At 34.3% G+C, this 25,993-nt stretch overlaps 1 protein-coding gene across 1 annotated transcript in view; it reads right to left on the reverse strand.

Moving 5' to 3' along the window:
• Window positions 1-871: 871 nt before the first annotated feature.
• Window positions 872-25,993, reverse strand: part of LOC104072998 (sorting nexin-29-like) — a gene marked incomplete at its 5' end in the record, with an annotated part of 42,002 nt that continues 16,880 nt past the window's right edge. Inside the window, 2 exons of the mRNA XM_009572635.1 lie at window positions 872-1,015; window positions 20,841-20,981. Of these exons, the coding sequence (XP_009570930.1) occupies window positions 872-1,015; window positions 20,841-20,981 (285 nt within the window). The remainder of the gene's footprint in view (window positions 1,016-20,840; window positions 20,982-25,993) is intronic.

Genomic DNA, 25,993 nt, shown 5'->3' on the forward strand with positions numbered 1-25,993 from the left:
TTGATCCATCCATGAATTCACAGGCATGGATGCATTATCCCTGTGCAGAGGCTTGTGGACAGCAAATTTAATATGATGGCTTACTATGAATGTGTGTTCAATCTATACATAATTAGTACAGGTGTAGTACTGAAAAAACATTATACTGAAAAACCATTATACTGAAAAATTACTAGTGAAAGAAATAAGTTAACACTACTTTCAAAAACAAATTTTCATTAATATTATTTCTTAAATAATTCTAAATATAATTTACAAGTACTGTAAAGAACGATGTTTGCAGCAAAATGGAAAGATTCTAACAGAATCCCTTGTATGACTGTATATCAAAGGATTTGCTTTGAGATTCTTAACAGATGATTGTGTTAACTATTTCTGGACATATTCAACGTTAACATTAATGAAATCAGAACATGAGTCAGCAGATTGCAAAATTCGGCTAGAAAGAATTCAACAGCTTGACTTTTTAATTTGGTTAGTAAGTACCCTAATAAGTGCTCCACACTTATCCCCCAAAATAAATTTAAAAACAAAAATACAAACCCCACACAAACAAAAGCAAAACAAAACTGAAAAATCAAATAAAAGAAAACACCTCATGTTTGAAGAGTATGTATGGATGCAGATTTTGAGGTCACTTAGACATTTTTGAAATATCAAAGTGATTTTTGTTCAAATTCACCATTTAAATAAACAAAAATTACTATATATGTCATATATTCCTTTAAATATAACAAAGCACTTACAATTTGAACAGGACCCTTCTATTTAAAAGAACGCTGTTTTAAAGATTTTGGAGATGCTGACATTATATTTTAAATTAAATTGTGATGAAAAAAGCTTAATATTTTCTTGACTACTTGACAGATACTTACACAAAAAAGGGCATCAGCTGAGTAAGAGTCTCTTTTTTGGGATTGGCTGTGAATTCTGGCACAGTTTGAATAATTTTGTTCATTACGTTCCTTAGGTAATTTTGTAGCTGCTTGCGTCGCTCTTCTACAAACTTTGCATCCTAAAAATAGAAAGGAAAAAAATATAAATGGCGCAAAGAATATGTTTTTCAATTCTATAATGTAACTATACAGTCCTAATAAGAATAAAATTTGATCTTTTGATGATCTATGTTTATTATGTCTACAGAAATATGTTGGCACTATGTAAAAAACTCTTGACTCTGTCCTCCCGAGAGATAAAGGAAAATCATGCAACCTAATAAAAACCTGTTTCACAAAAACATCCACTGACAGGATGCAGAATTCTCTCCTTGGCAGACTGTTTCTCCTATGGACCAGAATTCTTTTCCTAATAGTAGATCTCCATAAAATACTACAATCTTAGAAAGGCAGTGCATAACAGTGGCATAGAAGCAGTGGCATAACAATTTATGCGATTCTTTTTGAGATCCAGAATTACCAGTCTTTGCAGGAGGAAATACCAACTTATTCCCACAATTTCTTCACAATTCATACTTTTCAGATGTTGGGTACACAAACTCCATAATGGACTAATATTTCTCCAGCTTTTTTATTATTTTGTTAATGTTAATAAATTACTATTCTGAGATGAAGTTTTCATATAGTAGACTGCTTTTTTAAAGACTATATCACAACTCTCATAAAAATGTTTTACTGAAGTTCCTATAGTATTTTAGATCTCAGGATTTTACACTATATTGGCCCCAATAAATAAAATAATTCTATAAACTCCACATTCTGCTGAGGGACTTACAAATTAAAAGTCTAACAACCAGCACAATGCCATGCACATCCTGTAACTTACATCTTGCTTAAACTTTTTCCTGTGAGGGATCGCAATTACAGTCTACACATTTCACGTTAACATAAGACTGCAATAGGTTTACAATTAAATCAGGTGTTGGCTGGTTTGTGCTACAGCCAGTATGCTATATCTCAGAAATGCAGGCATTCCGATCACCTGGTTTAAATGTCAGAGTATGTTCTCTAGGCATGAAGCCAAAACTATTATTAGACAATTACAGCACTCAAAGGAAGACTATTATCTATAGATGTGTCTATCCAACCTGTATTATTTATCTGTGTAAGAAAAGCGGATGAAACAAACTGTTCCTTGCAAAAAAAATGACAACCCACCAACAAAACACCATAAATACATTTGACAACACTGGATAAATTCATTGTATTAAAAAGGTTCAAGCCATGCTGCCATGCATGGAATGCAAATCTGAAGATTATTCCTTCCTTAAGTAAAACACACTAACGCATCATCAAAGCAGGGATGCTCCTTCAAATTCAGGAGGACTGCTGCAGAGTTCCTAGAACCTTTATTGACATTTTGTTCTGTTCTTATCTCTCATTAGGAGAAGTTACCAGGAACAGCAATATTTTTAGGAGACATAAGAAAATGAGAAAAGATTCTGAATGACATTTCTCAAAGTAGTAACTTAAATTCATAGAATAAAAAACAAATAAACAAAAAACCCACAAACAAAAAAACCACACACACACAAAAAAAAACCCCAAAACCACAAACAACCCAAACAAAAAAACACCCCAATGTTAAGCATGGTACATTTTCAAATATTGGCAACTAATCCTGTATACTAAAAATAGCCTAATTTTTTGTAATTTAAGGAAGTCTTTTCTGCTCTTGTCTTTTATTTGCATATGATTACTTAATAACATGTAATTGTAATTGCTGTAATATTTATAATTGCTGAAGACATTCATACTTACAGGCTTCAAAAACTTAGGCAGTGCTTGTGTTGTTTAATTAATAAAATTCCAAAATATATAGAGATTCATTTTTTTTGTTTTCTAGATATCAACTTACACAGTTCTAGATAGAACTTACACAGATGTCCAGCCCTGTTTCACATTCCAGTTTTATATTAATACATGTAATAATCAAGAACAGTGTGAAAATAAAAAAACCTATGTATTATATGGTTTCCTATTTCTTTTTTATCAGTCACATTGTTTTTCAGCAACATACACACACTACACACACAAATTGTGTAGCAAGTGATTCTAGTTTAACTGATTTACTGATAAATGAAGAAATGAAGTCTGAAAACTCCTGGAAACTGATACTTTATTAAAAAACAAAGCTGCATTGTTGACAGTTCATGCAATCCACTCTGCAGAGTCACTCACCCAGTACTGCACAACTGAGTACAGTTACTACTCAAACGGAACAGAGCAACAGCTTGCTCCATGCCCCACTGCACTGACGAAGTCTGGACAAATGTGTGGAACAGAAGTCTATACAAGCTGTTGGGAAATGTTAAAGCAAAAATTTTAATATGTGGCCACACATAATATTAGAATAAAATGGAATGCTAATAATAAATAAGTGTAGTGCAATACTAGTTAACTAATTGACTAACATAAATTTTATTATTTTTCCTCTTTACACTAAGATTTTTGTTCCTACTGGATTCCTTGACTAGCTCAGGGAACAGCCTTGTCTTCCCATCTTTTCACTCAAAGGATTTAAAGTATCACATCATCACAAATTTGCTACCACCGGCTGTGTGAGGCAGACGACAAGGAAGTGTGGCACATAGGAGATCTCAGAGAAGAAGAAAAAGTTTGTGGAACAGCTTTGGTTCTGAAAATTTTAACCACATGAGTAGTGGCAATGTTTGGCACGTGAAACCATTTCAATTACGGAATAATCCTCTCCCCTAGTCTTACTTGACTGTGTATGATGGAGGAAGAGCATGGCTTTGCTCTACAAGCCTGCTCCCAGTGCAGACACAGCCTCAGCTTAGAGCCATTCCAAAGAACTGGCCTCACCCCCACTACACTTCCTTGATTGTACTTTAATCACTTCTACCAATTATGTTTTCAAGCCTCCAAGAAAATCTCAATTTTTAAAGTACCACATTCATTAGCACTTTTTCGGTTCTTAAGTTTTTTTGGTCACAAATCCTCAACAACAGTATTTTCAGTGAAATCATTTAAATTATGGTAAAATTTGCTCTTCAGCAGAAGCTGCATTCTTTTAGTATCTTCTGTACTGCACATGTATTTAAATAAATACATCTTCTTTCACTGGCAGGACCACTTTTTTATAAACCCAGGAGCAAAATGCTAAATGTAGGTACTTTCTATCCCTTATATTATTGTAAAGAATCTCATTAACTACAGATAATAATGGCACAAAGGATTTTTCTAATTAAGACTGCCAGAACATGCTTGGGGAATGCATTTTTGCTCTTTATAGCTGATCAAATTAGTGCTTGTAATATAGCTATTTTTCTGCCACTTACTCAAGTGAAATACAGAAAATCTCAGAAATTAAACTCAGCCTGAAAACAGTTAAAAATGCTCTTTTTTAGCCTGACATAAATTTGATCTCTAAAACAAACACTGAGCGATCTACCATGAAATTCTGTACCATGTACTAAGGCCCATTGTCCTTACCAGAAGTAATGTAAACCAAGGTCAAAATGATTCAGCTGTAGGTCTATACTTTATCATTAATTATGCATTTTGCAACAGCAGGTCGGCTACTCAGAGGAATTATTTTACTACACAGTTGTTACTGCCAAGTTGTTGCGGTAATAAAGAGGTTTTGTCACAAAATACTAAATAGAGTAATTGGTAATAGAAAAACACAATTGGTTCAAAGCCTGGCCAATTTTTTCAGTCTCAAATTATAAAAAGGTAACTGTTACCGTCTTTTCATTGGACCCAATTATCTACAACTGAAATCTAGTTTGCATTTTATATTCCAACTATTAAAGGAAATTTTTGTTTACCAGCAAAAAGTAAAGGGAAAGATTTTGATTTGGATTTGTATCAGTGAAAAAAACCCATACTTTTAGTACCTATCTTTGGTGATTGTATGAGATTGTACCTGTCAATTCAAATCTACACTTGCATATCTATTCAACACAGGAAACAGCAAAGATCTTCCCCTAAGATTCAATGTACAGATTTATGAATGTACTGGGGGGACAAAGTAGTTTTGTTCAAATTACAGCTACATATACTTTTGCAAAAAAACTTACGTTTTCACAGTATTAAAGGTTAGATTATACAGTTTCATTTTTAGGAAAAGAAAAGCATGTATGGGAAGATAAAGTAACAGTACTAAATAAACACACACTTTCAAGATCTCACTGAAGAGAGATCCTGCTAACACAGTTGAAAAAGGAGACCTGCTCTCAAAAATATGGATGGGTATTATTACAAAGATCAAAGGTATTTTCTGAAATTCAGGTAAGAAAAATCTATAGAAGAAATGGAATGGGTAATTGTCTCTAACAACGAAAAAGAACTTGTGTCTGGAATCATCAAGCCAGCCATTTGACCAGTTGGGATCCAAATCACCATGAAGATCTCTCCTTTGCCTCATAAATGCTCTTTTTATTTATGAATTTTACCTGCCTTAATTACATATGTTGCTTTTTAAAGAAAATAGGACTAGCAAGAGCTCTGGACAAAAACCAGTAAGTTCTTTCGAATCTGGCTATAAAAATAAATTTTGAATAATTGTGGCACTGATTTTTTTTTTTTTCCAGAAGCACATACCAAAAATGGCACTAAAATCAGCATTATACATATTTGGTTCCTATCCTTTCAAGAGCTGTAACTGTTTATAGAACACAAATTACATATAATTTGAAATTATTACAGAAAAAACAGACTGTTCTATATTAAGTTTTTCTCCATTTTTATACGGAACATACTAGATCCTTCCATAATCAAATTGGGAACACATGTTTTAAGCATTTTCCTGAGTCAGGCCCTAGATGCTGTTTCTACAAATCCTTCCATGAAGGTATTTGAACAATACCTTACAACCTTACTAACTTTAAAACCAAAAGACAAGGCTAACTGGCCCTTTCAGTTCTTCTAACTGGGTCCAGTGGTAGATTGAATGATCCCACCAAACTTGAAGAAATTTAACTCTTAACCATTACTTGTAAAACATCTCCTACTGTATTTATGATAAGCCTAATCCCTGATGCCATGGCACTACAGGGGGCAAAAGAGTATTCAAAGAAGGCAGGAGCTCTGCTTTCAAGATCTGAGATTTCTTTTCAATTCAAAAGATAAACTCTTTGGAGCCATATATCCTCAGTGTGAGGGATTATTTATGGACAGCTACTACCACTCCTTGTAATGATGCTGAAAATTATCTTACTATACTTGGAAAGCAGCTCCAATCTGACAAAGAGAAAGCCTCATATATTCAACACCACCTGATTAACAGTCCATGAAAGCATTCTGTGCATAGAAAAGGAACTAGTATGTACAGGGATACATTGCGTATAACCATAATCCATTGCCCGTCCTAATTGATTAAGAATCTCTCTTTGCCTGTTAAAAGAAAGCGTACTATATAGAGAGGGACTCAGTTACATTAAAAATATGGACAGATTCTGATATAGGGCATCTTGGCCACATTTACCACTGATTTATGCACAGTAAACTTATATTGTACAGAAATTGTTAACTGAGACTTAACATACCAGCATTCACCTCCAATTTGTAGGCATATTTTCTGAAAAATAAAGCTTTCTGCACAAACTACTGTCGAAGTTATTTCCTAGCCCACAGTTCAAGAGCATATAGTTTTGATTAAAAGTCCATAAAATTTCAATTAACAAGCAAAACTGTTTCAGATTGCAGAAGCATCAAAACACATCTGGGAAAATATTTTTAATCTGAAATTAATGTCTCCCAAAATATTTTACGAAATACTTTTTGACTGAGAATTTGCCAAGTTTCTCCCCACAGCAAAATGCTAATATCAAATTAGAAATCTCTAAAAATGAGAATACATAATGGAAATCTTATAGACTCTCAACAGATATTAGAAGATGATGTTAAGCTACAAAACTAAAAAGCAAAGTCTGACATACCATATTTTATGTTACGCTGTTTTGCAGTTTTTCATTACAAGCCAAGTTCATTCCAACTTGCAGTTTAAATTGTTTCACACAACTGCTGGTCTTTCATATACACTGTTAGTATGTAACAGATGGCAAAACATTGATATGCTTCATTATTAATGGAACAGCTCACTTAAGATGTTTCAAATATTTTCCATGAGCTGTTGGAAATGGTATGATTGCCATGGTTACCTGCCATGATTTAGGGACAGATAAAACACTTCTATTTGGTTTGGTGCTGTTGCAATCAACATAAAATGCACTGCTTCTGATGTTCTAACCATTATTTATGATTAAACTAACCTATTGTTAGCACTGTGGAAAAAAAAACCCACAACAAAACAAAACAATGAAACAGCTCAGGAAATATGGCTTTAGGACTTTAATGAGAGCTGTATCAGCCTCTGATATCACATCCCATCCTAAATAAAGCTGACAATAGTGCTATTCAAAGGTGAATCTGCAAATGCAGAAATAAACTCAGGTTATTCTAGTGTAGCCTAATATTTTTCACTATCTTGGTCAACCAGTCTTAGCAAAATTATCATATCAGTTTTTGTCTATTTACAAGACACCAAATCGTTAACTTCAAAACGAAGCTGGAAATCAGAAGCTGAAATGGGAGCTAATTAAACATTCAATTGCTAAGTCATTCTCACTGTTTTGTGATTAAAAAAATAGTTAGATAGCAAGTATTAATTTTTACAGGCTAATTGACACCTTTGCAAAGGTCACAATAAAACATGACTTGAATACACCTGTCCTTCAGTATGTACTGCATCATGAAACAGTTTTATGAAGGTACAGTTTCCAATACTAAATATACCAAATACTACAATATTATACAAAAATAATCTCAAAATTATTGAAACTACACGAGCTTAAAATTTCCATCCTGTATGGCAGAATCAGGCTAGTGTTATACAACAAAACAAGGGTATACAATACATGAAATTGCCATTTTTCCCATCCCACTGTGAGGTTTTTTTTGTACATTTACTGTACAATGGAACAAACAGGAATTTAAGAGCATTAGATACAAAGAAGAAATCAAGGAACTGTCAGTTTTGAAAAGAAATCTATCTTTCTTTAAACAGAGACTTACTACATAATTGTACTATTAATCTGTGTTTCTCTACTTAAATAGCTGATGCATTTCCATCTCCAACTATGAGTTCATTTCAATGATACCAGAAAGTAAGTAATGCTTTTAGATAAAGTCATGTGAAAAAGGCATTGCTGCAAAACCATCCAGCAGCAGACGTGCTAAGGGTGAGCTATGGTCCTGTCAAAGCCCTCAGTCTAGCACAAATTTATGTGGACAATTGCAACATTTTCATTAGCATTTCTAATTTTTTGATACTTGAGGCATCTCCTGCAGTACTACGCAGAGCTGCACAGCACAGCCTACCTGTTCAGTAAGGAAATGGTTGCTCTGCAGCTGTGCCAGCCTTCTCGGGTCACCAGAGGAGCTGCAAGCTCATCTATGCAAATAATGGTTCTTATTCAAATGTTAATTTTTGAAAAAAGTCTTACCTTTTATTTTGAGTAAAAGGGTAGTTTATACATCGCAGCATTATAGCTACTAAGGTTTATAGTCATATTAAGGTTTTGTCTGTGCTTTCTTAGAATACAATGTTGCTGTATAGCATCCTCTAAGCAAGTCCAGAGCACAAGCATGTTAACAGATACATAAAAGCATGTAGTCCCCAGGCCCTATCAACAGACAATCCCATTTTGATAAATTCTTCCCCCGTGTAATAAATCTCAGTCAAACTATGTCTTGTACCTCCCTAAATTGGCTCAGGCATTTACAGCATCCTGGAACCAAGTATGTTTCTTAAGATACCTGGCATTTTCAAGCTAGCAGTATCATCCATCCAAAAGGCTAAACTTTCTCAAAACCGTCTTTCACAGAAAGTGTTAAAAATTAATAAATATATCAACAGAAAAAAGAAATCTTGATAATAAAACTAAAACTGATCCCTTTTTAGTGTTGTGTTTAATGCCACTGTTAGAAAAAGAACTCAATTGGTAATGTTATGCTAGCAAAATGCAGTGTCATCTAAACGTTTTGTTATTTAAAGACATAAATGCCAACCATATGTCAATTTGTCAACTGGTCAGGAATCAACTGTTCATTAAAAAGCATCAATAGAAAACTGCAGCCTATAGCAATACCCCTAGGGCTTATCTTTTGCTCAGCTATTGAACAGGGAAATTCTATTTCTGTTTTCTCCTCAGACCAAGGATTATCAGTCTATTCTCTACTTTTATTCAGGAGATTCTGGAAACTACCACAACGGTTCATAAAACTGAGATCCATTTTTTCACTAGCGTATATTACAGTAATAACTATCAACAATATTAGTTAAAATGCATCTCAGTTCAATGCTTCCCCCCAACACTGCAGTTTTCTTTCTTAATTTCTTTCTTTTATCAGGTTTGAAAATGCCCTGAAGACCAATAAAGACAGACTCTAAATATAAAACAACAATAAAAAACCAACCCCAAAATCCTTTAGAAACATGGTACATACAGTGCTTACAGTGTACAAGCTTACATATACAAGCTTACAGTGATGCCTTCTCTTAAAAATAAAATAATAAATAAATTTTTAAAAAAACACAAAAAAACCACAGCAAAGAGCCAAACCCACAATCAGGTTAATGAAAAACTACAATTTCTCCTCTACCCTCTCAGCAAGTGAAAGAAATTGCTTTCAAAGTTCCCCACAAAGTTCAGTAACAATTGTTTCTCTACCACATTTCAGTAAATATTTTCCCTTCCCTTTAAAAACCTTCAAGCAGAACTTATGCCACTTGTCTCGTGTTGGATGGTTCCAGCAAGTCAGGAGGGGGGATACTAAGAGAATATGGATGGGTGCAGACTGCCACAGAACTGCTGAAAGAGGATGGTTACAGGGAGCCACACAACGGCCCAGATACCACCGTCTCGGCTAACCTCTCCCCTGATAGATCTAGCTAAGATTACAGCAGTCTTGCTCAGTCTGCTGATAACCAGCAACATCTAAGACGTCTAAAGGAGATCTGCAAGAAGGCTGCTAGGTTCTGGCTACTGTCTACACCTGTGGGCTAAGAATATCCAAATATTTTTATTTGAAATGTTTTAACTCTAGCAAGTAAAAGCATGATTTTGAAGAAAAAAAGAAAATTCATTAATACAGCAGTTTACCATCCCAACTGCCAAACAGTAGCAGGATACAAGATGGTCTTTGAACTTTACTCCCACTCAAAAGACTAGATGCTCCTTTAATAGATATTTTATTTAGATACACTCTGGTAGGATGATTCTATTTTCTATAATAAAAATTGAATGAATGACGAATATTGATATCAAGTGCCCATTATTTATAGTGCCTTCATGTAAAGATATTTTACATGGTACAATGAGGAAAACCAGATTTTTCATGCAGGAAGTGTCTCCAGCATTTCACATGATCTGAAGTATTCAATATTTAGTTTTCTCCGCTTTTTAAAAAAATTAACATTGAATATGTTTAGTACTAGCAATTGCCCAAAAAGCTGTAGAGCAATTAGGATTAGAATTTGCCTGTATTTATAAAACAACACATTTCAGGGGAAAAATAAAATAAAATCAAGCATATTGATAGGTACAGAAAGACAGAAAAATGTGGGTAAGATTTCAGATTCAGAGAAAGGAGGTTTTAGTTTTATTTCTGTAATCAGGTGTCCCTGCTAAGGTCTCTCTGAAAGGGAATTTATTAATTCAAGTAACTTGGTAATTTAGCATCACCATCACAATAAGAAATAAATTTAGAAAATTGTTTTCATTTTATACCAGGAGGCTACTAGAATGCCTAAATAATGCATGAGTTGTTATAAAACTGCAATATTTTTATCTAGCAGTTGTCCAAGCAGCATGTAAATTACATTACTTTCTTTTTTTTCCCTCCATAACATCATGATGTAAAGCAACACCATCTGAACTGTTTCTATGGGCTCTCTTCAATCATTTCTTAGAATAAATTACTTCTCTTAACTATAGGATTACAAGACAGGAAAAAATAAAAACACTTCTTGACAGGCAAAATTTTGTTTTGTAGACCCTAAATATTCTGTGTTCCTTCTTCCTAAACTTCAACAGCAATTAATACCAAATTTTTGTAACTTGAAAAGAAAAAGACTCAATTCACTATTTTCATTAAATGTTACATTTGAGCACCAAATGAACACATTAATTCAGTGAGACATTCTGAAAGAGATGAAGAAGTACGAGTTGGCAAACTGTTTACCTTTTAAATTAAACCACTGAAAATGAAATATACTACTACACACTGTGCTAGTTTTAACCTTCATGCCAAATTTCAGGTAACCCAGAACTTGAAGATGAAGTGTTTGCTATAAAGTATTTGTAATAGAAAAGCCAACCATTTCCTATCGACTTATTTCTCTTCTCTTAGATAGTGATATGACAAAAAAATGGAAATGAAAAACTGAATGCACTTTTCTAAGTGCTGTATACATAAAACATCAACTGCAGTCTTTTCCAGTAGAAAACCCAGAGGATCTGGATTCTAAATCTGAAATACCCTGTAGTCCCCCTTAGTGTGTAGGTGACAGTGACAGAAGAGAGGTGTGCTGTGACTAGAGATCTTAATAATTATGCCAAGTGTGAAATTATTTTTATTTCTATCTGTGTGGTACTTCAATTAAGTTACCTATTTGAAAACTAGATTGTATTAATTTAATCTCCATGGCTATTTAAAGCTCATACTTCTTTGAGAATTAAACTTTCCAGTTATAAAGTAACATGGTGAACTTAGAGGACAAAGTTTCTTGTATGGCTTTAGAATGCCATAAAAAACAGTGTTATAGAATTAACACATATGGCTATACATGTAAGATTAATTTGAGTTCCTTTCCCGATTTGAACACAATACAAATGGATTCCTTTCTTTTCTTTTTCACCACACTACAGCACAAGCATGTCTGTCAAATTTATATTAGCTACATTTTTTCCTAAAACTCACAAGGCAATATAGTGTATGAAAATAACTCAAGATATTAGTTAAGTTCACTAAGAGGGTTGAAAATTAAAATGTACTCACTTTGAAAATCAAGAATAATATAGAATTTAAGCATCTATATTATATCATCCAAAAATAAAATTAAGTAAGCATTAATGAAAGTAATCCTTAACTTCAAATTTTTAATATGTAACTTAAGGATTTATATTTCCAAAGCTTTTCTCCTTTAATAAATATGTTCCATTTCTGAAAGACCAGAGTCATAATTTTCTACTAATTCTACTTGAAGACATTGGATATCAAAGCTTAGTACTAAGAAATATTATTTAGCCCACTGCCCCAAAGGCATTAGCTAGAATTTTTGCTTTCTTCTCTGCTTTCTAAGTCACAGCTCCCTATAACAGTATGACTTTAACAAACTAATCTGATGAAGGATAGTTTCTATGAGCTCTAAACCCCATAAAATACAAAAGCACAGATATCTGGACTTCTGATTTTAATGCAAGTCAAACAAATACTTACATTTTAGGATGTCCTGAAGTGCTTTGCTGAATCAGGACACAAAAACACCCAAGCCTAAAATGAAATTACTTCCTTCCCTAAGATTCTTTCTGAACCATCCTTTTTCAAGCATTCCATATTTCTTCTGCTATTGTCTATGTACTAGTTAAACAGGAATTGGTACACTTCCTATTTTAAAATATGTATTTCAAACACTGCCAGTACATTAACTATTACAATCACATTTGTTATCATGGTAATAAAATGTACATTGGACATACGCATGCAACTTGTGAATTAATTCCTTTAAACCATGAACATGATTTTCCATGTCAGTCTAGAATTACTGGTAGTGTTTTTATTAATGTTATGGTCTAGGATATTTATTGGAATAATAGTGAATTTGGAAAAAGTATGAACACAGGGCCTTCTCCAGATCTGAAAGATGCAGGAAGTTTCATTCCTTTTTTCTGTCAGTCCTGAATACTCATCTGTGAGTCAACAGTATCTCACAGTTTCACTGGATCACAATAGGAAAATACACACTGTGTTAATGTATGTATACAAACTATGTAATGTACTGTGTAATGTAGTGAGCATAGGACAATAAACACTGAATTTTGAACTCATATTCTGTGTTGTAAATGTGACTCATTATGGCAAACACACAGGTCTTGTCTTGAGGAGGCAGAAATAGATCTATTGAATATGTCCATAACCTTAAAAAAAATTATGTAGCATCATGCTCTCTGAAAAATACTAGCAAAACAAGTAGGGTTTTTTTCCCAGTTATCTCATCAAATCATTCATCTCTTTCCTCAGCCCAACCCAATAGCAGCTACCTCCCTCTTTCCCACAGAAAAATACTTCCACAAAAGTTAACAAGAAAGGCTTAAACACCAGAACTGTATCTTAGATACTTGCAGAGGTATGAGCACTTCATGCCACAGAGACAGTAGAAAACAAGTGAAAAAGGGGAAGCAGAGGATCCAGTATTGGAATCTTCATGGAAATGCATTGATCTGGCGACCTCTGTCCCTAACCCAGAAAGGCTCCCCTCAGGGGAACCTCAAGGGCAGCTTACCACTCAACCACAAACTCTGAAACATAATACAGGACAGCACTGCTTCCTTGACCTATGCATGATGAAAAAGCCTTGCAGTTTTTCCCTTGCTTCTTTCTGCCAAACTCAGGGGAGGCTTCCTTAAAAAAACTTATTCGTCTCACACTCCTCCTCCTCTTATCCCTTTCCAAGGGAAGTTTAGTACCTCCACCACCAGGTCTAAAAAGCAGGGTACCTGCCTCTGAATAGACAGATCCTGCTGGCTCAAAATGGTAGATAAACTTTTTACAGTAAGGAAATACATAACAGGGGTTACATATCGATGGCATAATGTGAAACCCTTAAGAGCAAAAATATTAAAATTCAAACTCTAATTTGAATGGCTTCAAATTACTTCACATATATACATATATACACACAAACACAGTCAGACAACTCTTTACTTGATAAACTTTTAAAAACCAATAAACATTATAAGCATAAGACACAAGCTATATTTTGTTTTCTTTTATTTGCAATAAAATCTTTACCTTCTATACCTTTTAATCCTAAAATAGTTATCCTGCAGACTCTCTTAAACTCTTCACTATCTTCAGCAACAGGCAAAACACTGATAAAAAAATAGCTACACTGGCAAGAAAAAAAAAAAAAAAAAGGAAGCCATCTGCACTGTTAGCGCAAAGGTAGAATTTCCACTGACATAAATGGTACAAAGATAAAGTCCCTGGTGGATAGAACTTGCAGAATTACAAGATACATTCCAGAAGCCAACTTGATATATATCCTAAATGCTGTCTTTGATGTTGTCATTTGCATACATATGTGTATATATGTATATGCAAATAGATATCTTTCAAGATACATACACATAATATTTACAAACTTTTGAAATAATTACATACACAAAATAATCTACAATTTAGCTTAGTCACTGATAGCTGAGAGGGACACATTTATTTTATCAAACATTTGGGCATGAAACATGCTATGTCTAGAGAAACAGCTCACACACTTCAGTTGCATGGGCTAAAAATTATGAATGATGTTGCTCTCAGCATTTTCTCCTAGACAGAAAACTTATTTTAGATTTCTGTATTGTTCCTCCTATGCAGTTGAGGAGTCATGGCAAAGTCACTCTCTTCTAATCTCAGAAGAGTGCTGTATATTCTTTCCATATGCGGTATCCGATGTTTTAAAGGAAAGCAAAGGATATCATGCAGTCAAGTCAGCACTCAGTGGAAAGCTACCTTATTCAATTTCTACACACTTAGACAATCACTGAATTCACATCTTCAGTGGAAGAAAAGAACCATTTCTATTTTGATATGTCCTCTATTGAGACAATACCCTTGCAAGAGGATGCTTAATTAGATGTTTATTCAGCTACTAAAATCCATTCTTTAAGTGTTATAATCTGCCCAATGCAGAAGTAGCAACTGAGATTTTAAGGATATTGCAATATTCAAAAAATTAGAATAATAGGTCCAGTAAATACTCACGCATTATTACTTAACCATTAGTCTGAAAGCAACATTTAGGGAAGTGATCGTTCCCCTGTACTCAGCACCGGTGAAGCCGCACCTCAAATACTGTGTTCAGTTTTGGGCCCCTCACTACAAGGTCATTGAGGTGCTGGAGTATGTCCAAAGAAGAGCAACGAAGCTGGTGAAGGGTCTGGAGCACAAGTCTTATGAGAAGCAGCTGAGGGAACTGGGGTTGATTAGCCTGGAGAAAAGGAAACTCAAGGGAGACCTTATCACTCTTTACAACTACCTGAAAGGAGGTTGTAGTGAGGTGGGTGTTGGTCTCTTCTCCCAAGTAACAAGTGATAGGATGAGAGGAAATGGCCTCAAGTTGTGCCAAGGGAGGTTTAGACTGGATATTAGGAAAAATTTCTTCACTGAAAGAGTTATCAAGCATTGGAACAGGCTGCCCAGGGAAGTGGTTGAGTCACCATCTCTGGAGGTATTTAAAAAGATGTGTAGATGAGGCACTTAGGGACATGGTTTAGTGGTGGGCTTGGCAGTGTTAAGTTAACGGTTCTCGATGATCTTAAAGGTCTTTTTCCAACCTAAATGATTCTATGATTCTCTTATTTTATGATTTCAAGAAGTGAGACACCAAGGCAGCACCAACAAAGGTTCAGAAGCTAAATGTAAGGGCTCATCTTAAATGAAAAAAATTAAGCTACATTTCTATGCAAGAGCATACAGGGATCCCTTTGCAATCAAGTATTGTGACTGTATGAAGCTTCTTTTCATGAGCTTCACATAACTCAGCACACACTACACCTAGAGTGTGCTGGCTCATGGAACCAAACCAGTCCTTTGGACGTTAGGAACCTGACAGGAAGGCAGTAGTCACAAACACTTACACTGTGATAATAGAAGTATCAATTCAAAAGATCCAAAGTACCTGAAGGCTAGGTAAAAGGCAAAGATCTATTTCATGCAAGAAAATCATAGTTTGAAATTAGAAGTCTTGGTATATACATCTACATATAAAATACTTGGCAAACCACAAACCAGGCTGATATACGGGGAGCATGTTTTAAAATTACAAAAACAAACAGTTCAAGTGTTAAAAATACAGTTCAAATTTTTAAGTTTTAAATAAAATTATCTGCAGTTTAAAAAATAAGTACAAAAATATACCATGAGTAAATGACATTTCTCTTATACATGCAAAAAAAGAGAACAAATACGTTTCTTATTTTCACTCAAACAAAACATCGATAAACTGAAGGAAGAACACTTATTCTTACAAGGACTACTTATAAAGATTTTGACAACTATTTGCTACCAGCATTGAAAGATCATTAGTAGAAAATATACAGCATAGGGACTAGTTATGAAACTTAATACATGGAGTCTTGAAAGCATTATTGTTATATTTTCCTTCAGTAATTAAATTAGCTGTTCTGACTTGATTCAAAGCAACATTTATAAATCACATTATTCTTTTCATTGCTTTACATTAGTTCTAACTTACTATATTCAAATGTTTAAATTGATACACTGAAAACAAGGTTACCAACCTGAAAGGCAAATACACACTCTTCTTTGTAATTGAAGAAAGGTTACTTGTCCAAAGCAGTATTCTTTCATCTTCTCTGTTCATTTTCTACTAATTGGTTTTCTGTATATTAGATTTATATTTCCTCAAGCATTAAAGCTAGTTTCTAATCCTACACACATAATTTGTTGAAAGATATGAACATGAACTGTTAAGATAAATTGTTCCAACTTAAGGCAAACAAGTGAAAGGCAAAAATACATTAAAAACATAATAATTAGAATTAATATAAATATTAGATTCTTAATCTATTGTTTTACAATTGTTAAATATTTTCAGATTTCACTGCTACTTGATGACAACATACATGCAATAATAAACACTTGATTTTCTCACTTTTTAAAACCCTCATCCAGCTGAAATTCTGCTTTCTTTTGCATTTTCCCTGTGTCAAACTCTGCAACTTTGCATTTGAACTTGATGTCCCTGATTTCTATTGCAGTAAGCAGGAAAATTACGCATGAAAATTAATAGTTCTCCATAGTTTTTTTTACATTACTCTCTTTTAGTCAAGTTCCCTCCTCAGAGCTCCAATGTTTTACATAGCGAAACAGTGGATAGTATTTTGTGACTCTGCTGTAGTGATTCTAGGTCATTCTGTGTAACATGGTGTCCTCTTGTGGTCTTGGAGGTTCCCTCAATCTGAGACATACAACTGAACACCAAATTTAGTGCTGGTATCAGAGGAGGTATCAATTACAGCAAAACCCTCTTTCAATGCCACTAGCGTTTAGAATAAGCATATCACCTTCATTAGCCTCACAGTACCAAACACAGCGTATTGAAGACACGCAATGAATAACATCATTCAGGTACAGACCTGAAGGATATAAAAGCACATGACACCATTTTCCAGAAGCTGTAAAATAGTCATTTTTAGCCATTTCTACATGGAGGACTATGTTTTACCAATATGTTATTTGGGCATCTAATAACACTGAGGATTTGTAAAGGATGTGAAAACCATAGATTGACGTAAACTGAATAGAGATACTTTTGTTAGCAGAATTTAGCTACTTAAACTGCTCTTTAGGCACTGATTTAAGGTTGTATTGATTAATTTAGAAATGGGAAGACTGCTGCAATTCTATTAAAAACAGTATAACAAATATCAGAGAGAAAAAAATTTCTACTGAAATCTAACAGCATATCTAAAAGGGAACATGCTTTGGTAGCCACTAAAGTTAAAAAAGCAGTATTGGAAAAAGTAGAATTGACAGTATCTCTTCTAATGCTTATTACCAAACATTTGCATGTGTAACATCCTGCACAAATCCCTCATCCTAAACTGAAAGTTCTACAGAATTCCAAGACAGACATTCCTACATGAATTAATTAATTTTACACTGAATTTTTAAACCTTCCAATTACTTCAATTTGCTCTGTCATGGAAAGGAGGGCCATCTCAAGGCCATTAACCCATCTCAGTCAGTCACACAGTGCAACGTGTTCCAAGGGGCTTCTATTTCTGCTGGATCTATAGGGTAAATGTTCCTGAAGCACGATCCACCATACTGCACAAAACCACGCAATATTCCTAAATGCAATACATACTATGACATGGTACAGAAAATAGCACCACTAAAAGAACAAAAATTTGCCTACACAATGTGCTGTGGAAATAAGCTCTTTTGTGATAAACTGAGGTAAGCTCTTGCAAAACTGATGTGAAAGTGCCGCTTTGCAACTTGCAAGCTATTTACAGCAGGTAGCCAGAAGTATCACTAATCCATTCCAATTATACAACTGGCTTATGTCTCATCAGGAGTGCAATGCATGGCATCCACTTCTTACTGTAAAGAAAAGATACTTTTTCTGAGATCTGATAGGACAGAAAGTGATTGCTTGTTTATCATAGAATCATAGAATAGTTTGGGGTGGAAGGGACCTTTAAAGGTCATCTAGTCCAACCCCCCTGCCGTGGGCAGGGACATCTTCAACCAGATCAGGTTGCTCAGAGCCCCAACCAACCTGGCCTTGAATGTTTCCAGGGATGGGGAATCTACCACCTCTCTGGGCAACCTGTGCCAGTGTTTCACCACCCTCATTGTAAAAAATGTCTTCCTTATAGCTAGTCTAAATCTACCCTCTTCTAGTTTAAAACCATTCCCCCTTGTCCTGTCGCAACACGCCCTGCTAAAAAGTTTGCTGCCATCTTTCTTACAAGTTCCCTTTAAGTACTGAAAGGCCACAATAAGGTCTCCCCAAAGCCTTCTCTTCTCCAGGCTGAACAACCCCAACTCTCTCAGCCTTTCTTCATAGCAGAAGCGTTCCACCCCCCTGATCATTTTCGTGGCCCTCCTCTGGACCCACTCCAACAGGTCCATGTCTTTCCTGTGCTGAGGGCTCCAGAGCTGGACGCAGCACTGCAGGTGGGGTCTCACCAGAGCAGAGTAGAGGGGCAGAATCACCTCCCTCGACCTGCTGGCCATGCTTCTTTTGATGCGGCCCAGGATACAGTTGGCCGCCTGGGCTGCGAGCGCATATTGCTGGCATATGCATGATTAAGGTAGAATTTTGGCCCAAAGCTAAAGAATAAGCGATGCAAATTTTTAATGAGTTGCTCAACTGATAATTTTGTATGCATCAATTGTGCAACTGAAGTTGTCATTGAATTAGTATTTAAAGTAATTAAGGATGAAAGACTATAAAAGCTCACAAGAAGGCTTTCATAATTTACTGAAGTGGCTGATACTCCATCACTTCAAAAAAAGAGGATTAGTTATGTAACAAAGAAGAAAATACATTGTTTCTATTACAAAACTATCCACTAAAAATGAAATTAAAAAGGCATGATCTTCTAATATATGAAAAAAAGCAGAAAAGCTTTCATAAGTGCTTTCATTTACTAGGTTAGTAGGCAATGAACAACTACATTAATTCTGGACTTTATGCCAAGCACACAGACCTACAGATTTTATTGATAAATTCCATATATATTTATATCACCACCACCTATTCCAGATTATGTGCATTACTACTCATTTCATATCACATGTGCCAAACTTACCTACTCATTTTTACAGAACACTTGGGAAATCATTTGAAGTCAGATCAGAGTTACTATCTTTAAACATTCACAATCCACGTTCACCGACATCTGAATGCCATTAAGGAATTAATAAATCTTTTTTTTTCCTATTTGTTTTTGAAATTTTATATTACTTCACATGAATTAGCAATGATGATTTTTTGTATCATAGACAATGTTGCAACAGATATAATTAGAATGATTCTGGCACTTTAGTGATACATGTATTAATGTGGTCTTAGGCCAAACAAAATGTCATGAAGATCTTTGAGTATTTTAGTCATTATGTCAGCTTTCTTTTGATGACTACACTGGTCACTATGGTTGGTGCTTCTTAGATATTTGATACAAGAACTCAGTGATACTAAGGCCAAAAAAAAAGTAAAAGGAGAAAATTCCATATAAAAGCTAACAAATCTGATTAACATTAGGAATGCTGATTTAAGCACCCGGTGGTTTGGTATAGACGTTTTTAGTCATAAGCATGATTTAAATCTCAAATATTTTACTTGTGATAGTTAAATAAATTTTTCAGATCATTCCTACACTGTAAAGAAAAATTACTTTGATTACTTCTCTTCTCAATCCTTACTGGATTTGTGATGTATATTGCAATGCATATTTAAGCTCTTGAACATTTTAATGTTTTGGTGATTAAGGATTAAACTACATGATATTTACTACATACATACTATAATATTTGCTGTATTTGTGCAAAATCCCTATATGATAGGAAAACACAGAAATTCCCATTTTAAAATGGGAGAGCTAAGACACAAAGACACGGATTAGGGGAATTAAGCACCCAAATGCCTTTAAAAAGCTGGTTCAAAGAACTTAAAACAATTAGTGAATAGCACAGGAAATTTAAGGAATTTAGACTGATACTTTTTAAAATTTACAGAAATATTTAATGAATTACTGACCAGTGTTAATTGCTGGCATTTATTGAAAAGAACGGAGTAGAGATTACATTTTACATATACAGCTGTCCAGTACAGTTTTTGGGGTTTTGTGCATTTATCTACTGTGTATGTCATCAATATTTCATTTACTAAACACAGTTTTCTTTTCAGTGAGTGGAAAAATCAATGCATTAACTACGTTATGAGTGAATCTGCAGCTGAGGGCAAAGTCTGTATAAAAATAGCAGGTACTGTCTAGCAAGTGTAAAAAATATTTATGATAGTCACCTCTTCTTTTGTGTGTATGGATAGGAAAGGTTTTTTCCCCAACTCTTACTGATACTATGAGTTCTTTTAAGTACCTTGTTTCCAATGGCCTTTTTTGGTGGAAAGTTAAAAGTCCTCACTTGCTGGTATTTATTTTGTAATTTATGATGCAAGCTTCTGAACTCCGCATATCTTCGATAAACATTCCATTCATCATCTTTTATCCTAATATAAACCTGCAAAATACAGACATGGAAGGAAACAATTTAAAGACAAACCATTGAACTAATACATCTCCTTTACTCTTTAAAGCTTCACAGCTTAACACCTTCGCAATGGTACTAGGAGTTCCAGGATCACTTACCCATAGATACATCTCTGACTGTACATTTGCTGTTTCTGTTCTACAGGTTATTAATTTTCTTCTCTCCCTTCTTCCCTTTCCTTCTCTTTTTTTCTCCTTTTTATTATATTAATCAAGACAAACATAGCTTACTCATTTTAACATGACTCTGGGGCAACCATGGTAGCACTTTTTGTTACCGTGGTTTCCAGCATATTCTACTAGCCAGTGACCAAAGGAAAAAATAACTTAATACCACTACAAAATTGATTTCTATGACCTCAGCACAGTTTTTCAACTTTGTAAATTAGCTTTGTAGTATCAGAATTGCAAAACAATTTCATCCAAAGTATGAAACTTAATTTACTTTCTAAAAAAAATTACACTGAAAACTAAACTAGAAATTTTATTGTTTGGAAAATAAACACAGTTCATTCTTTCTGCTTGTATAGGACATTAAGTATAATTTAACACAGCTGTAGTTTTTGTGATTCTGTTTTCGTTTGCCACTCAATTATTTCATGAGCATATTACCAATTACATGCTAAATATTCCCATTCTCTAGGAAAATTTCATGCAGAAGTGAAATATACTTACAGAAGGCTGAGATTTCATTCATTACTAGGGAATAACCTTTCCGCTACAGAAACGAACCCACAGTTTAAAAGAATGCTGAAATAGCACAAGTCAGAAACTATTAACCAAGCATCAAAACTCAAGATCCAGAGTGACCTTTTCCTTAGCTTCTGTAGATTTTGTAGCTCATTCGTTCTCAGGTGTGTGTTAGTAATCTCAGTATTTTGCATCACAAATTAAGCTGGAATAGTACTGATGACTGTACTGCCTTGCTTCTCCAACAAAACCCAGTAATTTATTAAGTTGTAAGGCAAGTGTCAGGAGAATGCTTATGTAAAAAAGCAACATCAACAACCATCACACAAAGAGTGGGCAGTTAACAACTGTATTTTTGTGAATGCTAGGAAGAAATGAAATTTGGATTTTGATGTGGCTGGTTCCAACTCTGAATTGTAGCTTTTCCTGATGACTGAAACTTTAACATGGACCTTCTCCTCTAGATTTGCCAAGTCCTTGGGAAAAACTAAATTTTACTAAGGACTCATGGTATTTCAGAGATCCAGTGATGTCAAGTGAATGTCTTCTCCCACAAAAGCAGCTCATGCAGCCTTCTTTCGGTCTTTAAGAAGTCCTCTTATCTCTACAGACACCCAGTTTCTCAAATTTATAGGAGGTTTCTGTCTCGTAACAAAATACAACAAAAACAATATACCATGCAACTTCTGCCAAATTATAATATTTCACTGTAGGAAATATTCATATATTCATAACATTGGATTCTATTGAATAACAAGCATATTTTTTCATTACTGTTGTACTTCATCATGTTTCATGATGACGACAAAAAATGAATACTATAATTCCCAAATTAGCACATCTAAGAATACAAGACATTCAGAGGATTGTGTGAATTACAAACGCATATGTAAACAAAAATTCAACTAGTTTTGGTAACAAGATTTCAGATAGTGTAATGATGGAACTACTATAGTAAATATGCAAGAAGTATTCAGATGTCTTTTTCATTTTGAAAATAAAGCCAGGATAAAGATAATTAAACACCTACAGGACCATCTGTTTTAACAATTCGGTACACCTCTGAAGGAAAATGAAGGGAAATATGAAATGCAAGTATTTTGCATAATTTCAGTAAAATTCATTTAATGTAGTAAAAACTATATTAAATACTCTTTATTCACCCAGCTCTAACCTTTCTCCCTGCCTATTCTCGCTTCAACCAGCATATTGTTCGAAATTTTGTATACATTCCCAAGATTCATGTTTCAGCTTCCCTACTGGGGGCGGGGACAACAAAAAGGCTTAACTTATTTTTAACCAAGTTATTTAATATGGAAATCCTAATTTAACTAAGCAGTTATCTTTGCACATGTGATCTGGTGAATCATGCAGTTCAATATTACTTGTTAAGCTGTAACCCATAGTTAACTAATTAAGGAATCCAGTACACTGTAATTGAAATTTTTAAGGACTACAAAATCAGATTAATTTCTTAGATAAAACTGTTAAAGAATTTCTTCCTGTTCTTCTCTGTTTTGATATTGATATTGATTTCTTTTAGACAGTAAGAAATGAAAATGCCATATTTGGAGCCCTGTGCCATACTGAATTTATTGACAATCATATAATAGAGTATGAAAGGCATATAAAAGTTCATGATGTAACACACATTTAAAGCTTTATTATCTCAACAGGGAATACTATTCACAAGCCAAAGTATTTCAAGATACTTAATGCAAATTCAGTTGAGAAATCAAAAAAAGTAAATCCTAAATATAAATCTGCTTGGATAAACTTATTCTAGTCTAGTCATATAAGGCATATAGTTATCCTCATTTAAACCAAATACAGATCATACAACTTAAGCACAGGAACAACAGGGAACAATTATCTTTGTAGACAAAATTTTGAATTAATACCAAATCAAGCAACTTGAAATGCATGGTTTGAAATTGTCTTAAAAGTCACTAGGACTATTCCCATAATCTTCACTGTAGCCACAATTTCATTCACGGTCTTTTAATAGGAAATCAATGAAATCTGTAGTTGCCAAATACAGTTTTGTGTATGTTTGTCCCAAATTATCATGCTGCACCCTAGAGTGACACTACTTTCTACTACTAAAAATACCTTAACATATTACATATAATTACAGAACAGTATATTAAGATCACATTATAGAAAGTTGAAAGGACTACTCTTAGGCTCATTCTCTGATCAATTCAAAAATCAATTCCAAATCACTACAATTCCTTTCAAATGCCCCTGTTTTCCTGAAATCATCCACTTTCTAACCTAATTAAGTAATTTTCAAGGTAATGAAAATTTACAGACCAAATCAAAATCACCACTAGAATGCTTATTTGATTGTAGACAAAAGATTTTAGTTTAATATTCTCTTGTATATTTAAAAAAATGAATTAAATAGCTTTTCTTCTAATTTAGGAGCACTTTCTCATTGGGTCTCCCATGTAAAGATCGATTGGTAACCTTTTTGTAGCTATGATTTACAGCAGCTGAAAGAAAAATTTCAGTTAATAAGTGTATATAATGAATTAGTCTGTTATTTTCTCATCACAAATATGTTTGAGATCAAAGATTTGAAGAGAAATAGCAAAAACAGTAGTAATTTAATATTTTGTTTTTCAGCCAACTACCTGCTAACTTAATATTACTGAAACGCCGAGCAACAACTGAGAACCTATTTGAAAGCACTAGTTTAATGATTATATACTGAAATGAATACACCCTACTCCCGTGGTACTGGTTTTTGATTCAAAACTTTCTTTAATACGTTAAGGAATCTTTTACCAGGTCTGAGTCAAAAATGCTGTTAACAAGTCCTGGTAACAGACTAGTAACTATCGACCCAGTTCATCACTACTTATGTATAAAAGCCTGAGAAGAAGAAAGGACAAAGGCCAAAATTCCAACCTGCTCCAGTTCCAGTGTACCTTCACAAATTAAATGCCTCTAATCAATACTGGTTTTTCAGGTCTGCATAAGTCTAAAGTGGGTGCTTTTCTTTTTGGATGCAAAATATAGATTGGTATATTTTAGATTCACTTTTTTTCTCTCTCTCAAGCACTGTAGGTAGAAAGAGATACTGAATGGGATATTAGAAAATCTTCTGCTGCTGCAATGACATTCACGTTTATAGAAATACCAGATTAAGCATCAGGAAGGAACTTCCCTAAACCAAATTACTCCTGAATCTTCCCTACAAATACGGCTCACATTTCCTGGTAGGATGATCTGAATACATAATGAAAAATTAATTCTAGCCAGAGAACTCTGTGGATGGGAGCTCCACAAATACAAACCTGCTGAAGTTAAAGTGCCTATGAGTCCACGTCCCATTCCAGAGGCAAGAAAAGTATCAGAAGGGGAGAGAATAATGCTAATGGAAGGTAAGCAGCAAAACTCTATTAAACCACATATAAAATTCAATGGCACAAGATGCAAGAGAACTCGGAACATTTCGGCAGCCGAACATTTCAAAGGACATAATGAATACTGAAAAAGTTTGTAAAGAATCAGTCCTATGCTGGACAAGGTCATAGTTTTTCTTACAAGCCTGAAAAAAAAATGATTGGCAGTACAGGGAATGCAAAAGACACTGACCTACACTAAGGAAGCTACTGTGACATTTGCTGCCTAATTATGCGTTATCGGGGGTGGGGGGTAGGGGGAGGGAAAAAAAAGGGGTGAGAGAAAAACTGTAATTTCTGCATTACTGTATTTCTATTGTATTATTGTATTTCTAACTTCTTTTCCCTCACTAAGAAAAAAGGGTTTTCTGGAGATCCTCTTGTTTGTTACATATGCCTTTCAAATCAATGCCATGTGACAACAAAAAGGAAAATTAGCAACTGGTTTGGTAGAGACAACCCAATCAGCATGAATACAAAAACAGAACATGCAAAATGGCTCCATTATTTTTTAAATGTTAACTCAGCTAAACTTGACCGGTGAAAGTTTTCTTTACATTTGCTTTTAAATAACACTTTAAATAATTTTGGAATACCATTGGTCCATAGTTTTACCTTTACATTTCAGTACTCAATACAGCAAGAAAAAGGAAAGTAGACATGAACTAGTAGAGATGCTTTAATTTTTTGCTAGAGTTTCGTTCTTGATAAACAAGCTATAAAATGTTTCTGTAAGATGAGAATATTTGCTTTAGATACAGGAATATCTGCTTAGATAGAACAGATTAAGATAAAAAAGGATGAGAAGATTAATAATCAAACCTGCTCATGCTAACAGAACATATATATCTTAAGAAGCATATTGCTAGCATTCAGCAGG

This window comes from Fulmarus glacialis, unplaced genomic scaffold (genome assembly GCF_000690835.1).
Source record: "Fulmarus glacialis isolate BGI_N327 unplaced genomic scaffold, ASM69083v1 scaffold29892, whole genome shotgun sequence".
In the NCBI taxonomy this organism is placed as follows: Eukaryota; Metazoa; Chordata; class Aves; order Procellariiformes; family Procellariidae; genus Fulmarus; species Fulmarus glacialis.